Source organism: Chinchilla lanigera, unplaced genomic scaffold, assembly GCF_000276665.1.
Source record: "Chinchilla lanigera isolate Chin_1 unplaced genomic scaffold, ChiLan1.0 scaffold00031, whole genome shotgun sequence".
Classification (NCBI taxonomy): domain Eukaryota; kingdom Metazoa; phylum Chordata; class Mammalia; order Rodentia; family Chinchillidae; genus Chinchilla; species Chinchilla lanigera.
The window spans coordinates 11802542-11823853 of record NW_004955432.1 but is presented as its reverse complement, the minus strand read 5'-3'; the positions used below and the strand labels follow the sequence as shown (position 1 = coordinate 11823853).

Sequence of the window (21312 nt, the reverse complement as noted above, 5' to 3'; positions counted from 1 at the left end):
AACCCCAACCATATAGTGGGTGGTAGGCAAGCATACCACGGCCCTAAAGGACAACAGTATTTTCCAACACTGCTCGCTATGTCACTGAAGAGATAACCTGAAACAAAGGTCACCCATGACTCCACGCACACGACACGCAGCAAGAGACCCTGGTGAGTCACCTTTCAGCGACACCCACTCTCATTTCTACCCTCTCTTATGGCTTGTGGGAAATTTTCTCATGAGTAGGGCACTCCCAGGGCCACACTGATAAATGTGACAAAGAAACAAGGACCAACTCCACTTGGTCTATGTCACAACGCATAATTAGGAGTGCTACGAGAAGGACTCCAAGGAACGGAACTGGTCTTACTCCCAGTACAAGATCAACTACACTCCCTGGGCTCTCAGACCCAAGTAACTAAAATAATTTCCTAAATAATCAAGACCTGCCTTAGAAACCCAAGTGGCTTTCTCCATAAGCTTTTGTATTTGCCTTTCCAGTTGGTCTAAGACATTAATCGAAACAGCAGGCTGTACCAATAAATGCACAGGCTAAGCTCTGGGACAGACGAAGCAAGTCTAGCTTCTAGAGCTGTTCTGTGACCCAGCACAGAGCCCTCCCCCGTCCAGATGAACCTGAGGTTGACTTGACAGCCATGGCGGCCTGCAGGAGGGGTGAGTAATAGGCAGCGGACCCTGCTAGTCCTCCTTAACCCTGTGCACTGCCTTCTCAGTTCCTCAGGGAATCTGCCAAGGTCTAAAGATTCATGACCACACTGACTGCAACTCCTTCTTTCAAGATCAGTGAACTATGTGTTTCTATAAATATTGTCCAAACAGTCGGAACCTTCCTGGGGCCAGGATGTATCTACACAGCAATTGAAAAGAAGTCACCGTATTTGTGCTGATTCCTCAAGCCACAATTTCCCAAAGGCAAAGACAAGAGAGCAAGATGACCTTTGCACGGGAGTGTCCATGCCGTGGCAGGGGAGGAACTAAGGACTTAGGTAAGGCGACTCTTCCCCACCTCAGAGTAAGCACCGCCGCTCTTGTTCTGAGGGAAAGTCTCCATCTTGCCAGCCCACTCATTACCCAACAGCTACAGAAACAATCCACGCTGAGAGGCAGCCAGCCCTCTAAAGACGCCAGAGACCTGCAGAGAATTATTTCCCAGGGACTCTTTAATGGTAAAAAAAAGTCTAAAAATTCAGCTGATTTTAGAAGATCTAAACAATATTGTCAATTTTCCTTTATGAATACTTTCTAACCATTACTGCTTTCTGTATATTCTGTTCTATAGCTAAGCTGGTCTTTTCCTTCCCTTGTGTATATCCTCCATTGCTCCAGAATCTTGTGCTATAGAAACAACAACAAACAAACAATAATAATAAAAAAAAAAATGAAAATGAAAATCAAAACCAGAAGCCTCAAATTCATGCTTTTTACTTTCTATGTCCTCAGTGATAAGGATTCTTTTATATTAGGCTACTGCACCTTTCGTTAGTTTGCCTTAAAAATTATATAAGGTCCGCTCTGACCCCGCTGAACATGGCGGAGCCCAGATGACCAATGGAAGCAGCTGCCCCAATCCAGCCAATGCTCGGGTCTGCTGGAGAACTGTGCTGAAGCCAGAGGAATCGGGAACCAAGCACCCTGCCTCCAGTCCATGGGTTCACAGTACTGGGCAACGGAGTTGACAACCAACAGACAGACCTGATCGAAGAAGAGGCCAACACCCAGAAGCAGAGTCCTGCTTTGACACTGAATCGATTCCCTTCCACAGACAGTGAGTGAGGGACGGCCTAGAGGTAGGTCTGGAGAGGATGAAAGCAAGGGATCTCATGGGATCCTTTGGGCGGGCGGCTGGTGTTCCGACCAGGAAAATCATGTGGGCCTATATTCTGATCCTGGGGAGACAGGGTCAGTGGAAGTAATCATCAGAAGGGGCCGGTCTGAAGAAAAAAGGCATTTAACCAAGTAGTACACTTGAATTCTGGCAGTGCTGCCAACATTCAGCAGCAATTAGTGCTATGAATTACTGTCTTAGTTACTTTCCTCTCGTTGCTGAGACAAAATACCTGATGCCCACAATTAAGGGAGGAAAGGTTTATTTAGCTCACAGTCCGTGGAGGTTTCAGTCCATACTCAGCTGGCTCCAAGGCAGGGGCAACAGTTCAGGGGCAAATACATGGCACAGGGGCAACAGTTCAAGATGGCAGAAGAAGACAGGAAAAGCACTAAGAACAAAATGGGAGCAAGCCTCTTTTCCTCCCTTATAGTGTAAGCAAGCCACCTCCCCCGGGTGAGGGCAGAGCTCGCACCATCTCAGTGCCTCCTCTTGCACAGGCTCAGGATGTTTACGAAGTGAGGACCCTGGCCCTCTGCTGAGTCACTTGAACTTCTAAACTTCTCAAGTTGACACAATGAACAACATCCTACAGGTAAAGGGCCCATCTTCTACACCCTAGGATGTAGAACTGCTGAGTTACTTAGTTAAGCTTCTAGACTTCTCACATCGACACAATGTATCAACCATTACAATTACTGTAGGTAAATATAATGGGGACCTAATTGTTATCACTAAAATCAGAGTCCTCTTCCTTTAAGTGAAGGACTGTGCATGAGTAGTTCCTAGAGTTTGGCAATTTGATGCCATTGTTGCTAAATTTACTACCATAGACAAAGTAACAGCGTACAGTGCTACCTCAGTTCACAAAATGACTTTCTTCAGAAGCATTTGGCAAAATTTTGCTTCTGTTTGTGAACTCTACATCAGGTGATGAACACGACCGTGGCCATCTTTCCCAGAACTGCAGACTGAATTAAGATAGTGAATCAAGATACTTCTGTAGTAGCTAACAGCTGGTTTACTCTCCATGTCAATACCTGGATTGCCTGAGGGGTCATAAATAATACTGTGGGTCATTCGGGTATTTGATCTTTGACAAAGGATCAAAAAACATACATTGGAAGAAAGACAGCCTCCTTAATAATGATACTGGGAAAATTGTACATCCACATGTAGAAGATTGAGTCTAGACCCATGTATCTCACCATGTACCAAACTAATCAAAATAGATCAGATATCTAAATGTTACAAAAGAAACAACCTTTCATAAGATAAAACAGGTACAACTCTTGAAGTTATAGGTATAGGCAAGGAATTTCTGAACAGAACACTAATGGCACAAGAAATAATACTGAAAATCAACAAATAGGATCACAACAAATTAAAAAGTTTCTGCACAGAAAAGGAAACAACCAATAGAGAAAAGAGACAATCTATGGAATAGGAACAAATTTTTTACCAGCTTTACCACACAAAGAACTAACATCAATAATACATAAAGAACTCAAAAATCAGGCCCCCCAAATAAAAGACTCAATCAAAAAAGGGACAACTGAAATGAACAGACATTTTTCAGAAGGAGAAATACAAACAGCCAGTTAGTACACAAAAAAAATGCTCATTATCACTGCCCATCAAAGAAATACTAATTAAAACTGTGGTCATCAGCAAAAAATCTGATAATATCAAAGACTGGCAAGAATGTAGGGGGAAAAGTACTGTATACATTATTGCTGAGAATGTAAACCAGTACTACCACTATGGAAATCAGTGTGGAGATTCTTCAAAGACTAAAAATAGAAATTCCATTTGACCCAGCTGTTCTCCTTCTAGATATATTCCCACAAGGGTTAAAATCGTATTATCAGGATACAGGCATAGCCCTGTTTACATCAGTACAATTCATAATATCCAAATCTTGGAATAGTATATATGTACATGAATAAATGATTGAAAAAAAATGTGGTATTCATACACAAAGAAGTATTACTCTGCCATAAAAGGTGATAAACTTGTGGCATTCATAGGTACATGTATGCAATTTGAGAACATGAATGAAATAAGTCACAGACACAAACTCAGGTATCAAATGATTTATCTTATAAAAACTATGTGTATATTTGTGTGTGTACACATACACAGTGAGCAAAACAGAAGAGAAACAGGAAGAGGGAGAAGTTCAAACACTTCCTCAAAATACAAATTCCATTGTTTTAAAAATACTTCAATCTACGTGCTAACTGGTTTCTTTTATACTACTATCTTAGTTTGTCGCGAACAAAGGTCTGTGTTATTGTGTTTGCTTTTTGTAACTACTTTGGTTTATGTCTTATAATCTGAATAATCAGTTTGAAGATAATAATACACAGAGTAATAACTATTGTTATTTTTTTATTATGAGATTTTGTTGTATTGCTTCATAAAATAAAAAAGAAAACTATTTAAATCCCTTACTATATTTACTGTTTCCACTGCAAAATGCAAGCTTCTTGGGAGTATAAAATATGTTCCCCCATGAGTCACTATTCTTAATTAAATTCTTTTTAATAAATGCTACCTGTTTTCAAACAGATAAATGCTATTGTTTTTAGAATTCCGATAAACATATTCCACATGAGGAGGGAACCAATGACCTTCTTTTGCTCACTGGGATCTTGAACTAAATAGTCAACAGACTGAAGTAGACCTCTATAATTCAAATGTCACACTGCAATTTCAAACTGGCAGTCTTCCTTGAGCTTCATTTTACTTGCCAAGGGAACAATGAAGTACTTATTCTGATGCCAGCAGAAGTGTGGGAAGGCACTGTGAGATTTGTGTTTCTTCAAATTCTTAATCTTCAGAAAAGGACAACTACAAGTTACCAAAGAGTTACGCATATTAATAATTCTCTAATATACAACTAATTGGATCTTTGAAAATATGGTGTACTCACGTAATAGTTGATTTATATGACTGCAAAAATCATAGAAATTATCAAATCTGACCAGAAATTATAGTTACAGAATGTAAAAAACAAAAACACATGAAACAAAAAAATGCCATTGATGGCGTCTTTATGCATACTCTATAGGCCAATGATAGATATAATGTCAATCATACACTCTCCTCCCTGGGACGGTCTAACCCCTTCCTGGTATGATGACCCTGTGCTCTGTAGCAGCAATTCCTTCCTGTGAAAGATCTGCAAATCCAGGTGTCAAGAGTTCCTTAATGTTCATGGCATCTTTAAACTGCATAATCCCAGGTATGATCGCATCTGATCCCTTTCCACCAATTTCCACAACCCTGGGTGCCCTACAGTCCACACTCTTGAGCCCGCAGGTCTGAGGCAGGGTGGGGAAACCGGCATTTTTAAAGACATATCATGAGAATCTCACACTAACTTGTTTTCATCAATTCCAACCTCCAGGGATACATATACGACTGTTCCACCAGGCGGCTTGTACCAGTGGTGGTACAGATGGATCTAGTCACTTTTGTTGGTCTTTTTACTAGTCAAATTAATAAATGGGACAAATTAATAAGTGCCTGATGGGACAGTCATACATGTACCACCAGTGATTGAAGCTACCCAGTGGTGAGAGATATGAATTACAGCCCCAGCGTGAATATGTTGAGGCAAACTTAAGAAACAGAGTTATGAACCATTTTCTAAGTCCACAAAGGGCAGGAACTATGTCATATTCATTTTATATCCATGACTGTTCAATACAAGACATTGCCCACGGCAGATTTTAAATTTCATTAAGTACTGACTTTACACAAAGACTATAAAAGAAAAATGTAAAAAACAATAAATAGTGATAAAACCACTACCAAAGAACTAACAACTTAAAAGGAGTAGCACTGTTACAATGCAGTCTTACGTGCCTTTTTAAAACTGCATTTCAGTGGCTCATTCTTCTGAACTCTGAATTTTGTCATTTTTAGTTTTCTAATTTTCGTTTTACTTTCAACTTACTGAAAATTTTTCATTTTACTGTCATTTTTAGTTTTCTAATTTTCACTTTACAGTATTTTTATATAACTAAACCAACTTTGTATGAATGGGTGTATAAACCCAGGACCTTCCTACTGAGCTATATCCCCAGCCCTTTTATTTCTTTATTTTGAGATAACATTTAAAGAAGTCACTAAAATATGCCCAGGGCAGGGCTCAATTTTACCATCCTCCTGCCTCAGCTCCCCAGAGTGCTAGGATTACAGGAGCACTCCACACCCGCTAGATGTATTTCTCCATGCATTTTGCTTTTGCAGTAGGCTCTGAAGTGGCCCCCGCTGTTGTGTATCTCGCCACAGTACGAACACAGCGCCTTATGCACCCATCCTCTTACGCACGTCAGGTGTGCTCAATTTTCTTCTACTACAATATAACACCTGAGTATTTTATGATTCATGCATACAAAAGTTTTACTGAAATGTCTAGGCAAAAATTCAATTATTGAATCTACTAAATAGTGCCGAATAATTTTTGGAAGTTTTGGGGCCAATGTATTTTTCTGTTTGCAGAGAGGAGGAGTTGTCCTTACTCACACTTCCCTGACATTTAAAATACCCGACTTAAATCATTTTAATGGGTTTGAAATATATTTCACTTTGCTTTTTAACTTCCACTTCCTGCCTGACTGGTAATATAGCAGGGAACCGTCTCCCACTGCGGTCTCCTCCGTGATGCGCCTGTTCAAGCCAGCAGCCCGTATGCAGTCTTTTCCTTTCGGCTCACAGAAATACTTCTGCAATAATGCTCTTTAAATTGCTTATCAAACATCTTCTTCCAGCTTCCAGTTTATCTTTTCACTCACTGCTTTCTTTTGATGAATAGAAGTTCTTAATTTTAACACAATTTTCTCAACCCCTTGGTTCCGCTTTCTTAAGCATCTCAGCTAAGGAATGATCTCTTACCTGGAAGTCATAAAAGATACTCTTTCACTTTGTTTCTGAATTTTACAGTTTTGTACTGTGTATCTGAAAAGTCAGTTCACAGAGAATTAAATTTTGGTATGGAATGAGATGGAGGGTCAATTTTACAATTTTTTATTTATTAAAGAGCTTAACATTTCCCAATTCATATGAAGTGTTATCTATGTCACCAAATTTTCATATAAGGAAGGGGCTGTTTTAGGATTCCTTAATCAATTTGTCTATTCTTTTGCCCCGTGGTATAAATTACTGTAGTTTAATAACAATTATCTCTCTTTAAAGGCACACGAAATGTCATGGCTGTATCTGGTGCACTATTCTTTCACATACATTTTGCAACAGCTTACCAAAGTCCATTTAAAAATCCTTTAGAAATGTTCTCACTGGAATTGTACTGAACATATAGATCAACTAGGAGAAACTGACTCAGCTAAGCTCCTGAGTCATCCAATCCATGAAAGAGAGCTCCCTGTCTGTTTACATAAGCGCTTTCTTTTAACATGTTTCAATAAAAGTTTGTTTTCCCTATGAAGGTCCTGCCTATGCTTTATTTCTTGATACTTCATAAATGGCACTTTCTCATAGTCTGTAGACACAATGAAATAGATGTTATGTTTTGTATTAATTATGTATCCAGAAAACTTGTTAAATCTTACATTGATTCTAAAAATTCATTTGTAAGTACCTCTGAGCTGTTCCAAATAGACATTCTTTCCATCTGTGAATTACAGCTTTATGTCTTTATTTCTAATTTTTTTCTTTAACTTGTTCTTGTCTTCCACTACAAAGTCAAACACAAGAAGTGATTGTTTTTCTAACACTAAACCATACTTGCCTTCCTGGCTAAACCCGCTGGCTACAGAGTTAAGTATGGTTTGATAATATTTGAAGATCTTTTACTACTTTTATTTATTAATGAAATAGACATGTGTTTTCCTTTTCATCATTACTAGGTTTTACTATCAGGGTTGTACAACTGTCTCATACCTCAAAAAAGTCTCAAGATTTTACTACACTTCTGGCATCGGAGTGGTACTGTCCTTTGTATTTATGTCCTCGAAGGAAGTTATATGCAAATGAAAATATTTATTCCAGGTTAGTATAACTGATAAGGAAATGACTTTGATCTTTCATTTCTTCTTTCTCACTCTTTTCCCTTTTCCTACTTCTATTCTTTCCTATTTTTTTTTCTGCTGTTTATCATGGTGTTTTATCTTACTTTGAGTTTTGTACTTTGAAACTGTAAATTTGTATTCCTTAAAACTTGTAGGCTTTGACTAAAGGTAATTCCCCCCAAAATGATAACCTCCCTCTGCCCTGAAATATAATAAAACATTCAGGCTACTTGTGGTCATAATTTCTTAGAGAAAATTTCCTTTTCATTTAGCACTAAGCTCTGAGACGTAATTTTCATGTAGTTCCTAGATGGTAGATTTATTTTCATCTATAAAGAACTGTAGTCATAGTGTTCCAATTTTATAATGGAGTTTTCCAATTAAGCATCCCATTCTGGGTACGACTTGGATTTTGTCTCCCATAACTGAAAACAATACCAGCTGAAATACCCTAATAATTAAGGATACATAAGGACATCATGGTGAGTGAAAGAAGCGTGACGTGAAAAAGTACATTATGATTTTATTCAAATCACAGGCCAGAGTGGGAAAGTCACCTACACTGTCACCAAGCAGACTGGGTATCTGCTGTGGACGGACAGCGACTGCAGAGCTCCACAAGGTAACTCTGGTGTAACAGGGAAGTTCTGCACCTTCATCATGGCGGTGGTCACTTCCCAAACTCTTAACTACACTTACAACTGGTACATCTCATTGCCACTCATCCAAGTTGATTTTAAAATGGGGATATATATTGATAAAATATATCAAATTACACATTTAAAAATTATACACTTAAGATATTCATTCCACAGTCAATTTTATTTTAATAGTATTTAAAAATTTCTTTAGGAGCTAGAACTCCAGCACTCAGTCATGAGTTTTTCATTCTTACTAGCATCAATATCAGTATATAATGAATGGAGCTTTTGTCAAGACTGACAGATTTCTGTCAAGATAAGGGAGCTCCTGCACATTAATCCTTGGTCAGGTTGCCCTGGGTCTTTATTGCTCATGAAAATGTATTTCTCTGATGGAAGGCTATTTCTTCCCCGCCCCCCCCCCCCGGTACCAGGAATCGAACTCAGGACCTTGTGCTTGCCAGGCAGGCACTGTGCCACTGAGCTAAATCCCCAGCCCCCTGAAAGGCTATTTCTAAGTTAACTCACTGGAGATAAGGTCATTTCTGTAGTACTGATCTTGAAATAATTAAGGCCATTTTGACTCTCTACTACTATTACAGGCTTCCTCAGTTATAACTGAGAAGTCATGTTAACCTGTCTGCTACTATTATAGGCTTCCTCAGTTATAACTGAAAAGTCATGTCAACCTGGGTCACTAGGTTGGTATTCTGAAAGTTTCAAAGTTTTCAACAGATGAAATGTGCATATTCATTTCTTCTGGTTTCATATGCAGAGCATTTGAGAATAATGTGGCAGACAAAGTGTATTCTTCCAAATCATGGTCTCCGAAGCTATCTGTAAGGAGGGAGTAGGCAAAAGCTCACACGAAGTGCTCAACTGTAAAGCGCCCAAGGGAGTACAGAATATTCCTTGGGGCCTTTCCTTTCCGCCTATCTCTAGTCTTCCCAGGGTTGACGCTGCTTTTACTCTTGTGCTCCACACCATTCTTCCCTCACTGCTATGTTTCTGAGTAAACTTCATTCTCATTTGACTCTGCCCTCGAATTTTTATCTTAACCTCCTTTGAGTAATTTAATCTGGTTCAATTTCTTTGCTTCCTCTAATTTTCCCAGGGCTGTGCTCATCACTGTATGTAATCAACCAGCCTTTAGTACTTGCTACTGGACAGACTGTAGGTGAATGGGGGAAACTTACGCATAAACAATGACAGAGAGACATGCTGTGTTACTGATGCTTTAAAAGGGCCCCTGGCTCAGCTGAGAAGGCTCAAGGAGGCTTTGTGGAGGACATGAGGCCTAAACAGAGTCCTGAAAAGCTGACCTGTTTAAGCTACCATGATTCAAGCTGGAGAAAACAAAATAGCAAAAAGCCAGAGGAAAGCAGGGGATCCTGAGGGCCTGTGGGAAGATAAGCTGACTTGTTGGTCTAGTGGGGCCATCTCTTTGCGTGACCATTAGCATTCCAGACCCTTCTGGTAAAGAATGACACCAAACTTAATTTTTAGTTTTCCTTTTTTTTTTTTTTTTTGGTATTGGAAATCAAACTCAGGACCTCATGCTTGCCAGGCAGGCACTATGCCACTGAGCTAAATCTCCGGCCCTCAAACTTAATTTTTAACACATAAAATGTTTTTGAGGTTGGGAAAAGAATGTCAGCTGTGTTGTTTCTACGTCATCTTTTTAACACTCCTATGAACTCCACGGGTCACAGTATAACACAGTATTGTTATAGCATGGATTCCAGAGAAGACAAAGACTAAGTTTTCAGAGGAATTTCATGGCATCAAAGAAGATGATAAAGTTTTATCTTCTATCTAGCCATGAAAAAATAACCTCACAGTGCGAAAAAATAACCTCACAGCTGGAAAAATCAGCAAGAAAACATAATCAAATCAGCTGCATAGTTTTAAAAAATTATACAAAGAAAACGAGCTACAAAAAGATGACCTCGCTTAGGTTGAAGATTCCTCTATTAGTTCCGTTTCCCTTGACCCTATCATATCTCCTTGTCTATGTTCAGTGTCACAGACAATAATATACCTACATACAGAGAATATTCTTACAGAAGAGCGCACAGTACAAGTACAAAGCCACGTCCACCCTCATGGGCCAGCGTGTGCATGCGTGTGCCCCTGCAGTGTGTGTAGTTTGCTTAGGCTACTTCCAGCATGGTTAGATACATCAAGCCACAGAATGTTTCCTAAAAACCTTGTGGTTGTAGGTTTCAATGATTATCTTCATCCATTTGAGGAACACAAACCAAAGGAGACAATGATAATTTAATGATTTTCAATATCCAATAAAATTGGAGTGTGTGAACAGTTATGAAAAACATTTTTTTTGAATTTTTCTCTTATACTTTAGGCTACTTTTATTACCATCAGCTGGCTGGCCTCAAACACATCTAATTTCCATTTAAGCTCTATGCTTTCCATGAGATTATTTTACTATTTAAAATAGATTGCCTTCTCAGACATTTTAGGATGTATATCCTATAACTCATGCAAATAAATAAATAGTACTATTTAAGGATATATGCATTTAGTCTGGAAAAAGTACGAAGTATCAGAAGATTCTTCAAAAAATACTGGATATAAAACAATATAAATCACTATGTATCCTGTAAATCTCATATAGCACAAATGTTGGGTATCATTTAACCCTTTAATTTGAATGACAAAATATTTCAAATGTTACAGGTTAAAAACATTCATAGTTAAATGTTAGGAAGCAAGTTCAAACTGTAGAACCTGTACCTAAAATATATGCTATCATTCAGAATTAAATCTTTGTTCAAACCATTGTTTTCAAATTATTGTTCACGAAACACACAGCTCAAGAGAAGCTCTGAGAGCAGAGAGAGTTAATAAGACATACAGGACATGTGATTTCATACATGAAGCAGGAAGGTACAGATAAGATTTTACATAAAAGAAACAAAAACAAAAAACACCAAACCTTAAGGCAATTGCTGTTATTGTTACTGAAGTTGCCAGATACTCCTTGCAATTCAGCCACAGTGCTCTAAAACAGTTGACAGAAACAATTAAAGAATGTTCCACTCCCCACCCCACCAAGAAAAGTGTCATGGGCAAGGACAGAAAAGCACAAGTTGTGGTGCTTTGTATAACACACACTGTCAAGTACTACGAGGGTAGTACTGTACCTTGGTTAAAAACACCCCACTTTCAGTTTCTTCACCTTATCTATACAACATAAAATACATTCTATTATTGTCTATAGTATCAACAGAACATCCACAATAACTGCAACCCCTTCCTGACACACACTCTATTTTCTACTAGGAATAGCAAGCAGTGTGAATCAAACTTCATGTTATCCTTTTAATCCTTTTTCATAAAAATTACATTCTTATGTAAACCATAAGTTCCATTAATATTTTTGCCTCTAGAAATTAACCCAAGCAACAAAAATGCATATTTAGGGATGCAGCTGTTTTCAATTTTATCTAATATTTTAAAAGTGCATAGTGACAGCACTGTTGTGATACTGTTATATTGATAATTTCCAGGGACAAATACAAATCATAAAAGAAACAATGACATATTTAAAAGAAGAAGTTTCAGTTTCTGAAGTGATGATGATTAACCTTAATATCAACTGCGGCCTAAAGAAACTTTGAAATGCCATCTGAAATAGAAGACTTTACAATGTAATAAATATCTTAGTTTAGAAGAATTACTTGGAGAAACCAAATTTTCAAAGTATATATAAAATTACTCATTTTTAATTTCAAGGACACTATTTCCTAATTCATAAAAGGCATACAGTACCAACCTGCACAGCTTGTATTTCTAATATGAACTTACGGCCTTTATATTCTGTAACCATCTTTGACAGAAGGATACCCATAAAATACAAAAAATATACCAGAGTTATATCATCTTGCTAGTAAAAGTCTACTATCTCTTGATAGTTGTGGGTTATGACAGGAAATTAGATGTTATTAAAAATTAAACTCTAGTTGAAAAATTTACCATACCCCCACAATTTCATGGGATAGTGCTGACTGTCTGAGTGGTTTACTGAAATCCTCCATGGTTACCTTTTGAGTTTTTTAAAAAAGAAAAAGAACAGAACAAATAAATAGTAATTATATTAAACCAGAAATGCAATCAATCCCAGAACACTCAGATACATATTTACAATTTTTCAGGGGTTCACATTTTCATCTCCCTCTTCTTCATAAGATACTTACTCCCTTTTGTTCTTCAGCCTTCAGGTCAGAGCCATTTTTTTATTTTTTTATTTTTCCAATCTGAATATTTAGCAGGGTGTAAACAGATACAGGAATGCATGTTAAAATGGAACTGGCTCTTTGCCTATTTTAAACTCTCTATTTTAAATATCTGAATTTTAAAAAATAGGAAGAGCAGAACCCTGAATAGTCTGAAGATTACCTACACATTTGAAATGGTATCAGAGCATTAGTTGTAATTTTCTAAAGCAGGTACAACAGATGTATGTGAGCAACATAATACACCATTAAGAAAAATACAAGGGCCGGGGATATAGCTCAGCGGCACAAGCACCTGCCTGGCAGGTGTAAAGGTCCTGAGGTCCATCCCCAGTACCAAAGAAAGAAAAAAAGAAAAAGAAAAATACAAAGATGTTATTCCTACTTTCCCTCTATTCCTTCTTACAGAACTAATATACTTAACAGTTTCATAGTATAATTCTCACATCCTGATACTTTCCATGTAGCCAATTCAAACAAGCAACTCCTCTCCATCTGACAAGTTCCAAGTTGGAACCAACATGGGTGGTTTATCAACAACAGAAGCTCTCCAGCCTGCAGCCAACAATACGAATCTAAGAACTGGCTCTGGAAATTAGTTGGATGGACTTGGTTGCTCAATACCTACGCACAGGTTTTCCTGGCTAGGTCTGGGTAATGTCACATGGGATGTTACCAAATAAAAGTGATTTTAACTCTGGAATCATAAGATTTTTCTATCAAGTGAAAAGCCAAGTGAATGACTATACACATTCAGGACTGATTCTACCAAAAATAAATGAATAAATTGGTCAATTATATGTAAGGAAATCACATCCATTTTTAAGGACAATTAATCTACCAACTGTCCAGTGTTGATTTTCCTCAGTTCTTTCACCTGTTGGACACTTTATTTTTCATTAAGAATGAAAGAAGTAAGTAAAAAATAGGGATGTAACATTAAAACCAACCAGTTTAATATTTGGTAACATTAGTAAAAAATGGTAGTAAGTAATAACATTGAAAGTCTTAACACTGCACTGAATTTCATTGTATGTATAGCTTTCATCTCTCCTATGGAGAGAAAGTTAGGAGCTGGTTTCACTTGGGCATATTTAAGACAGGCATACTGCAACAGATAAGAAAGGGGAAAACACAAGAAGAGAGGAGAGGAGAGAGAAATACAAAGCAAAAGACAAGCATTCTCAGTAAAATAAAATTTACCTGGAATAACAGTAGCAAGCATCTGATTTCTATAACCTCTAGAAAAAATAGCATGTTTAGCAGAGAGCTAAGCTCTGAAGTTTTTAAACATTTCTATACTCAATTTTTCCTTTCTTTAACCTTTATGAAAATGATGCTCAAGAGTTACTGCCTAGAATAAATAATTCCCATATATTCAATTATCTTATTACTGAAACTACCAAAGAACCACAGAACCTAAGTATCATAAGAAGCCCCATCACATTAAATAGGAACCCTCTTATGTCTTTTGTTACCCAGTGAGTCTGTGTGTGCCTGAATCCCAACAGAGCCATCTGGAGTGTTTTGTACACTCTATTCAAAAACAAGGGAGATTCTAGGTTTGGAGCCAGGAAGACTGCATTCCAAATCTAACACTGCCAACTACTCACTCTGTAACTAGAAGAAAAACCTCAGTTGCTGTATTGCTAGGAAAAAAAAATACTCTTCTTATTGCTTTAAAGATTAAATGAGACCATATAGGACAGGTATCTTCTCTCACAGTGCCTGACACTGATTATTTACTTATTCCCCCTGCGTATACAAATACTTGGTCAGGGGACAATGAGCTACTTTCTGCAAACATAGGTCAACCCATTAGCTATCTTCCAATTGGTATATGCTATGCTCTTAAGTATGAATGTAGAATAAAAATGTTCTTTTTACATTTATTCAATATACCAAATATATAAATTCTAGCACACATTCCAAAGACGCACACACACACACACACACACACACACTCACATGAGCTTTAGCTGCCTGAATTGAAAACTTGTGGTGATAAATATGACTAATTCCTAGCTGCCTGAATTGAAAACTTGTAGTGATAAATATGACTAATTCCTCAAAGTACCCAGAGGAAAATGGCATACGTGTCCTAAAAACTTCACCTGGGGAGCCACAAAGACCACTGTCTTACTTTCTCCCTCGGTTCGTTAGAACTGATGTCTGGCGCCAGATTTATGGAATGACAGATGTTGGGAGAGATGCAGAGATCCAGCCCCGCGCCCCTACGTAAAGGCAAGGGTACTGAGCCACCAGGCAAGAAACGCTGGTCTCCTCCCCTCCCGCCTCTTGATGTCACCATACTCCCCTGAATCCTGGGCCCACACCCTTTCTCAGAGGGTGAAGAGGTGAAAACCAAACCTGCAGAGGATGGCTCTACAATCCTACAATAGGCGCGCAGCCAAAGCAAATCAGTATCTCTAATAAAATAAAAAACAATGGAGCAGAGAACTGAAAACTAGGTAAGATTCAAGTTCAAAGATTTAAGAAGTCGGTATTTTAATTTTGGAATCCAAAATAACATATTTGTATATCTAGCCATCAGCATAATTTAAAAAATACTTGCCACTTGAAATGGACAACAAGTGGAAATATAAATAAATAGGATTTCAAGAGAATATTCTTTTAAGGGTTTCTAATAAAAGTTAATTGATATACCACTTCTAATTTTCCACTATAATAAACAGAGAACACATCCACTTTATACTACAAACATACGGAAACCTGATATACATTTGTGCTAAAATACCTCAGAATAAACACACAGGAAAAATATTTAAATGTCCCATTATTAATCTTCTCTATGTTCTGACTAAAAACCAAAAAAGTATAATATATTCAGGTGGAAAAATAATATATTCAGGTGAGCGGAGGTTAAACATAGGAAATTTCACTATGTTTACATTCGCTGGCATAAAGAATATTTGTTTTTTCTGAGTATTTACTAGTTATAAAGTTCTACAACTAAACTGTGGATAGATCTCTTGACATGCCCACATGAAGCGCACTGGATTTGTCTATCATGCAGCATGCTGTCCCATCTGATGAGGGTACATCTGGCACTGACATTAGAAACGACCAGCATCTGTATTACGTTACAGCACGTTAGGGTTCTAGAGAGGCATTTGCACTCGGGGGTTCGTTAGCATGTACTCACTGACTTGAGTTTCTACAGAAAGAAGGAGTAAAATTATTCCAATGTGTATCTGCTCCATGGAGCACGTGCTGATGGAAAGCTCTGCTCTGTGTTATGTTAGCACGAATCACCGTGAGCAGATCCGAAGAACTGTGGGAGCACTCCGCAACCGTCAGCCACCTGTAGTACTTTTCTGTGTGTGTTTTTTTTGCACTGATGTGTGTTTTCATTTCAAATGTCTACTTTGAAAAAAAAAAAAATGGAAGAAAACAATCTAATTCTAGCAAATAAAAGTAGCCAGTATTCACGTTTTGGTGTTTTGACCCCTTTCGGTTCTCAACTTTCTACGTGATAGCATGGTGAAAGGTAAGACTGATCTGTTTCCACAGTGTACATACTAGAAACAAGGTACCACAGCTTGCTTCATGTGTTTCTGCAAACGCTATTTTGTTCCTGTGAGGATGAACTTGCAGCTCACTTAGGCACATTCTCCTTAAGCAGAGGCAAAGAGCCTACTGCACGGTCACACAACAGGAGGAGAGCTGCTCGAGGTGGACACCATGGAGAGAAGGGCAGGAAATGGCGCTCACGGCCCCTACCTCATCGTCGTCCGCGTCGTACTGCGCGTAGTGCTGCTCCAGCAGCTCTCTCTGGCGCCTCTCTTGCTCCAGGGTTTGGCTTATCAGGTGCGCAACCTCACTCACTTGTCCTGGTTTTTCTCTCCCAATAACAAATCTGCAGAAAGGTTAAGGAAGACTAGTGTGGTTATGACTCCAACTAAAAGGAGGGCTAGGAAAAGTACCCAAGTTAGGGGCTGGGGATTTAGCTCAGCGGCCCAGCGCCTGCCTGGCAAGCGTGAGGTCGTGAGTTTGATTCCCGGTACCAGAAGAAAACCAAAAACGAAAAGTACCCAAGTTGAGATCTTAGCATTCTATCAAGCCCCTCAAAAGCAGGATGGATCGTGTATTTTAAGAGTGTGCCTGTGGGGAGGAAAAGTTAGTAATGGAAGAGACTTCTACAGACAGCTCATACAGAGGGGGAGGGGAGCACTAACAGTTAACACCTTGGGAGAAGTCATAAAAATTAAATCCATTCTGTTCATTTACTTTTGATATAGATCCTCCCTATGTAATTTACACATTTTTGACACCTTTAAACAATGGAAAAGACAATTTCATCGTTTCCATAACAACGTCCTCTCTATAATGGAAAAATTACTTCAGGAACATTCTGAGCTATAGCATCACTTAAATAGTTAACTGAGGGACAGGGACTTTTTGTTAAGTTACCACAACTTTGCTCATAGGAAAGGGAAATAGAAGTAATATACTTTGCTTTGTTTTTAGAAGAAATTCTTTTGAGGGAAACGATGGTAGGAGAAAGACTGTAGTCCAAAAATTAAAGGGATGAAGGGAACTAACTGTTATACTAATTCCTATGGGGGGAAAAAAACAAGGAAAACATTTACTTATTACAAGCAACACTTACAACACATCCTTCTCGAAACAAGGTGTTTCGCTCAAACAATCTTTACTTAACATGGGTCCTCATTAATATACCATTCTATTTTCTTTTCCATGACACAGGGTCTCACTATGTAGTTCAGGTTGGTCTTGAATTCACTATGTAGGCCAGGCTGGCCTTCAACTTGCAACAATCCTCCTACCTTAGCCTCCTGAGTGCTGGGATTATCATGTCTAGCAATCATTCTATTTTTCTAAAATCACAGTATGTTTTGAAGATGTAGTTTCTAAATATCACTTAACATTACTCTGAATGGGACTCTTAGTTTAATCTTGCTTCTGTCCTTGACGGTTTCCTTTAATGAAGTCGTTATATTCACTAGTAGTTGCAAAGATGGCAGAGTGGTAGGCAGCAGAAAAAGAGCCTCTCTGAGAGCTGCCATCCAGACGCTGGAACATAGCAATGTGAGGAAGGCAAGAAGGAGGGAAGTGGGTCGCCTGGACCCAGAAAGGATCTGAACTGAAGCCCACGGAGAGCATGAAGAGAGAAACTTCAATGAAGAGCATGGCCTGAGGCACCTTCTGAGACAGGACTCACTGCTCAAGAGGGGCAATTCAGACCTGGGGACCCACGGTGACTGCCGGCGACCTCTGAGGCCTCCACAGAGAGATGCAGCAGTGGAGGGGAGCAGTGGACGTGGAGGAGTGCGCTGGCTGGCAGTGAGTGCTGAGGGCTCAGTCTTCCTGCACGAGACAGTGATTGGCCGGGAGCCATCTTGGAGGGGGCTGGCTGAGCTCAGAACTCAGAGCAGCTGCGGGCTCCACCTAGCAGCTCCCCGCTGGTGTCAGGCCCACGGAAGGTGTGCTGACCAGGGCAGGCCAAATGAGTCTGGGCTTCCTACCTAACCTCAGGTGCAGGTCATCGAGGAATAAAATGTAATGTACACCCGAAGGGATCTGGATACACTATTATTATGACAAAACTGAGAAATTCCGGAGGAGACTGTAACAGTCACATTACTCTGTACATACCAACGCTGGTGAACCTCACAGGGCTTTCAATGATAAGGGCCAGCCAGCTGTGGCACGTGTGTCACAGGTTCACCACCTCTGGTGGCGCGTGAAGTGTTTGGTCCATTTTTAAACTAAATGTGTAAGTATGGCCTATGAGATTATAAAATCTAGAATATATGGAATTCAGCATAAAATATCAAATTTAAAATAAGATTATTTTAATTAGATACGGAATATGGATGTGTGGTAATGGTATAATTTAGGAGTTAAAAGGGCCTATAAATAGGGAAAAAGTAGCCTAAATTCACTGGACTCTAAATACCACATACAGATTCTGTGACCTTGAATGTGTTAGTATTTCTAAGCCTTATTTCCATATTTGTAAAATGAGCCTAATACCTACAACAAATTCACATTATATAAGCCTGTAAAAAGCTTATCTGGTGCTTACAGAGTGTTTAATACATGTTGATTGTTCTTTTTATCTATACTATGCATTATTATTATTGTCATGATACGGCTGAATGCACTTAGAAGTACACACACCGTCCCAATTACCTTCTATTTGATCACACTTTTAAAAACAGAGTTAGTTATTTTTCTGGTAGTTCAACCATAGAAAAAGGATAAAAATACTTGGCATAATGGGTTCTGAAAATTTCAGTTTCTGTTGTCATTTAAATATGAAAGTACAGATTCTGTGATCACTTTAAATTAGGTTTTAAAAACTTTTAATACAATTATGTCAGCAACAATCAGTCCCTTTCAAGATAAATGGCCAAGTCAAGTGATGTTTTTGTTCAACCAGGATTTATATCTCAGACATTATCTCCACGTGAAATAATACCTGTAGTCAAATCAGTGCACTTCTAAACTTAAAGTTTAAGAGAAAAATACTTTTATCATCACTTTTTAATTTTTTTCTTCAACATAGAATGAAAAAATCTCTGTATCTGTAAAGGATAAAGTAACTAAAACTAAATTTGAACAGATATTCAAATTAAAACTAGTATTTTCAAAGCTTATAGTTGACAAATCACAGCAAAACTAAAACTAAAATCTATGATTCAGGTCTGTGTTTTTAGTATGGCCTTTTTTAAGTGCTTAAAAAAAAATCACCTTGCTTCAATGTGAATTATTTCCCAAAGAACAGTTCACTCTCCCCTGCATGCCTCCAAGATATGATAAATAATGACAGACACATCAGTCACTCACTTTCTTTTCATATACTACCAGACCAAGGAATGTGGAGTTTAGATGCCTCTATTCTAGGAGATCCATTTGATGAGTTGATTAGATTCTAAGTAACATTGAAATACATTTTTTCTTTCTTCTTTTCTTTTTTTTGTGATGTGATGCTAGGGATTAAATCTAGAACACTGTGCCTACTAGGCAAGACTCTACCACTGAGCTACAGCCCCGGCCCTTTTTATTTTGAAATAGGGTGTCACTTTAACGCCCACCTTAACCTCAATCAGGTGATCCTTCTACCCCATCCTCCCAAAGCTGGGCTCACAAGCATGAGTAAATTTTAAAAATCTTAACATAGAATTAAGCTCTTCCAAAAATGGAAGAGCTACATCAAGATATAGATATTACTTCTTATATAATCAGTTATTTCATGCTAATATTAAATAAATATTTATGGTATATCAAAACTTGAATATATGTCTTAAAAAGCACAAAAATAGATGCACAAATATGATACTTGAACATTCATTTCACTGTGTTGTTTATGAGTTACCAGATCTCAGAATGCTTCTGAGGACTTTTGTAAAAAGTATCTTTTTTCCTGGGTAACCACACTATACGGTCAGCCTTTCTCTGAACTTAATAGCTTTTAAAATATTTAACTTATTTCTACAAGCAAGTGGTGATAAATGTATCTCTACACATTTTCACTAAAATCTATTAGTAATGGTTAGGGATTAAAGTCTTACACAACCAAACACTGCGCCCCTTATTTATATATTATTCCATAGTCCTACAGATTTTTCCTTTCCACCTTCAGAGTTAACTTATCATACTGTATATATAAAATTTTGAATTCACCTCTATGAAAATGTTTGCTTTCAGAAGGTACCCCCAAAGTATATAAGCTTAATCATAAGCACTATTTCTTTGAGGAGCATTTTATATCTAAACTGCTATAAGTTTTAAGAATTTTCTATTACATTTTAATTTTTAAAAATTCATAAACATGCTACTTCAAGGGCTACAAACCACTTAATATATGTAAATTTAAAAGAGATTTTCCAAAAATTCTGTACCCTTTCCAGAAATGATGTTTCTTTATTTAATGGTTAGCTTGGATGTCTCAGGTGTGTGTATGGACATTAAAAAGGTAGTTTGTTAACCTGTAAATAGTGACAACAGAAAATACTTATAACAGGCCCTGTCATATCCAGTCCCCTTTGATTAGATGTTTGAAATCCCTATAGGATTTAATCTTTCTAAAACAAGCAGTAGTTGATTATTTTTACATATTTAAGATTAAAAAGTTCTACTATCCGTGGTCTCAAATCCACAGTAGCTTCTCCTCTTCTCTCAGAGAAAGCGGTAGTCTTGGCAGTAAATAAAACCCACAATGATTAATGGTTTCAATGAACACAGAAATACCCTTATTGCTCACCATATACACAATGTATAATATATATAAATAATATGTGTAATATATGACACTATCTTGCATAATCACAAAACCAAAAGCTCTCATAAAAAGTTAAATTCTCAACTGTCTTCCATGCTACAATGGCAATGAAAAAGTATGAGGTGAAAATATTTCAGGATTTATTGTACTTCCATAATCTTAAGTAGAAACAGAACGAACATTATTTCCATATTTAGAAATTACATGTCTAAGTGTCTATACAAATATTAACAGTGTATATTTATAAAAACTCTGGTGTCATTTATATTTC

At 37.8% G+C, this 21312-nt stretch overlaps 1 protein-coding gene across 10 annotated transcripts in view; it reads right to left on the bottom strand.

The window, feature by feature from the left end:
* The window catches only part of Ppp1r9a (protein phosphatase 1, regulatory subunit 9A), a 284300-nt gene that overhangs the window by 67715 nt on the left and 195273 nt on the right, over positions 1-21312 (bottom strand). For 5 of the 10 annotated variants that reach the window (XM_005388052.2, XM_005388055.2, XM_005388054.2 and 2 more), the window contains exons 6-7: positions 16514-16649; positions 11470-11535 (exon numbers count right to left, since the gene is read on the bottom strand). In XM_005388052.2, the coding sequence (XP_005388109.1) occupies positions 11470-11535; positions 16514-16649 (202 nt within the window). The remainder of the gene's footprint in view (positions 1-11469; positions 11536-16513; positions 16650-21312) is intronic. The other 5 variants (XM_005388053.2, XM_005388056.2, XM_005388058.2 and 2 more) reach the window with 1 other exon arrangement.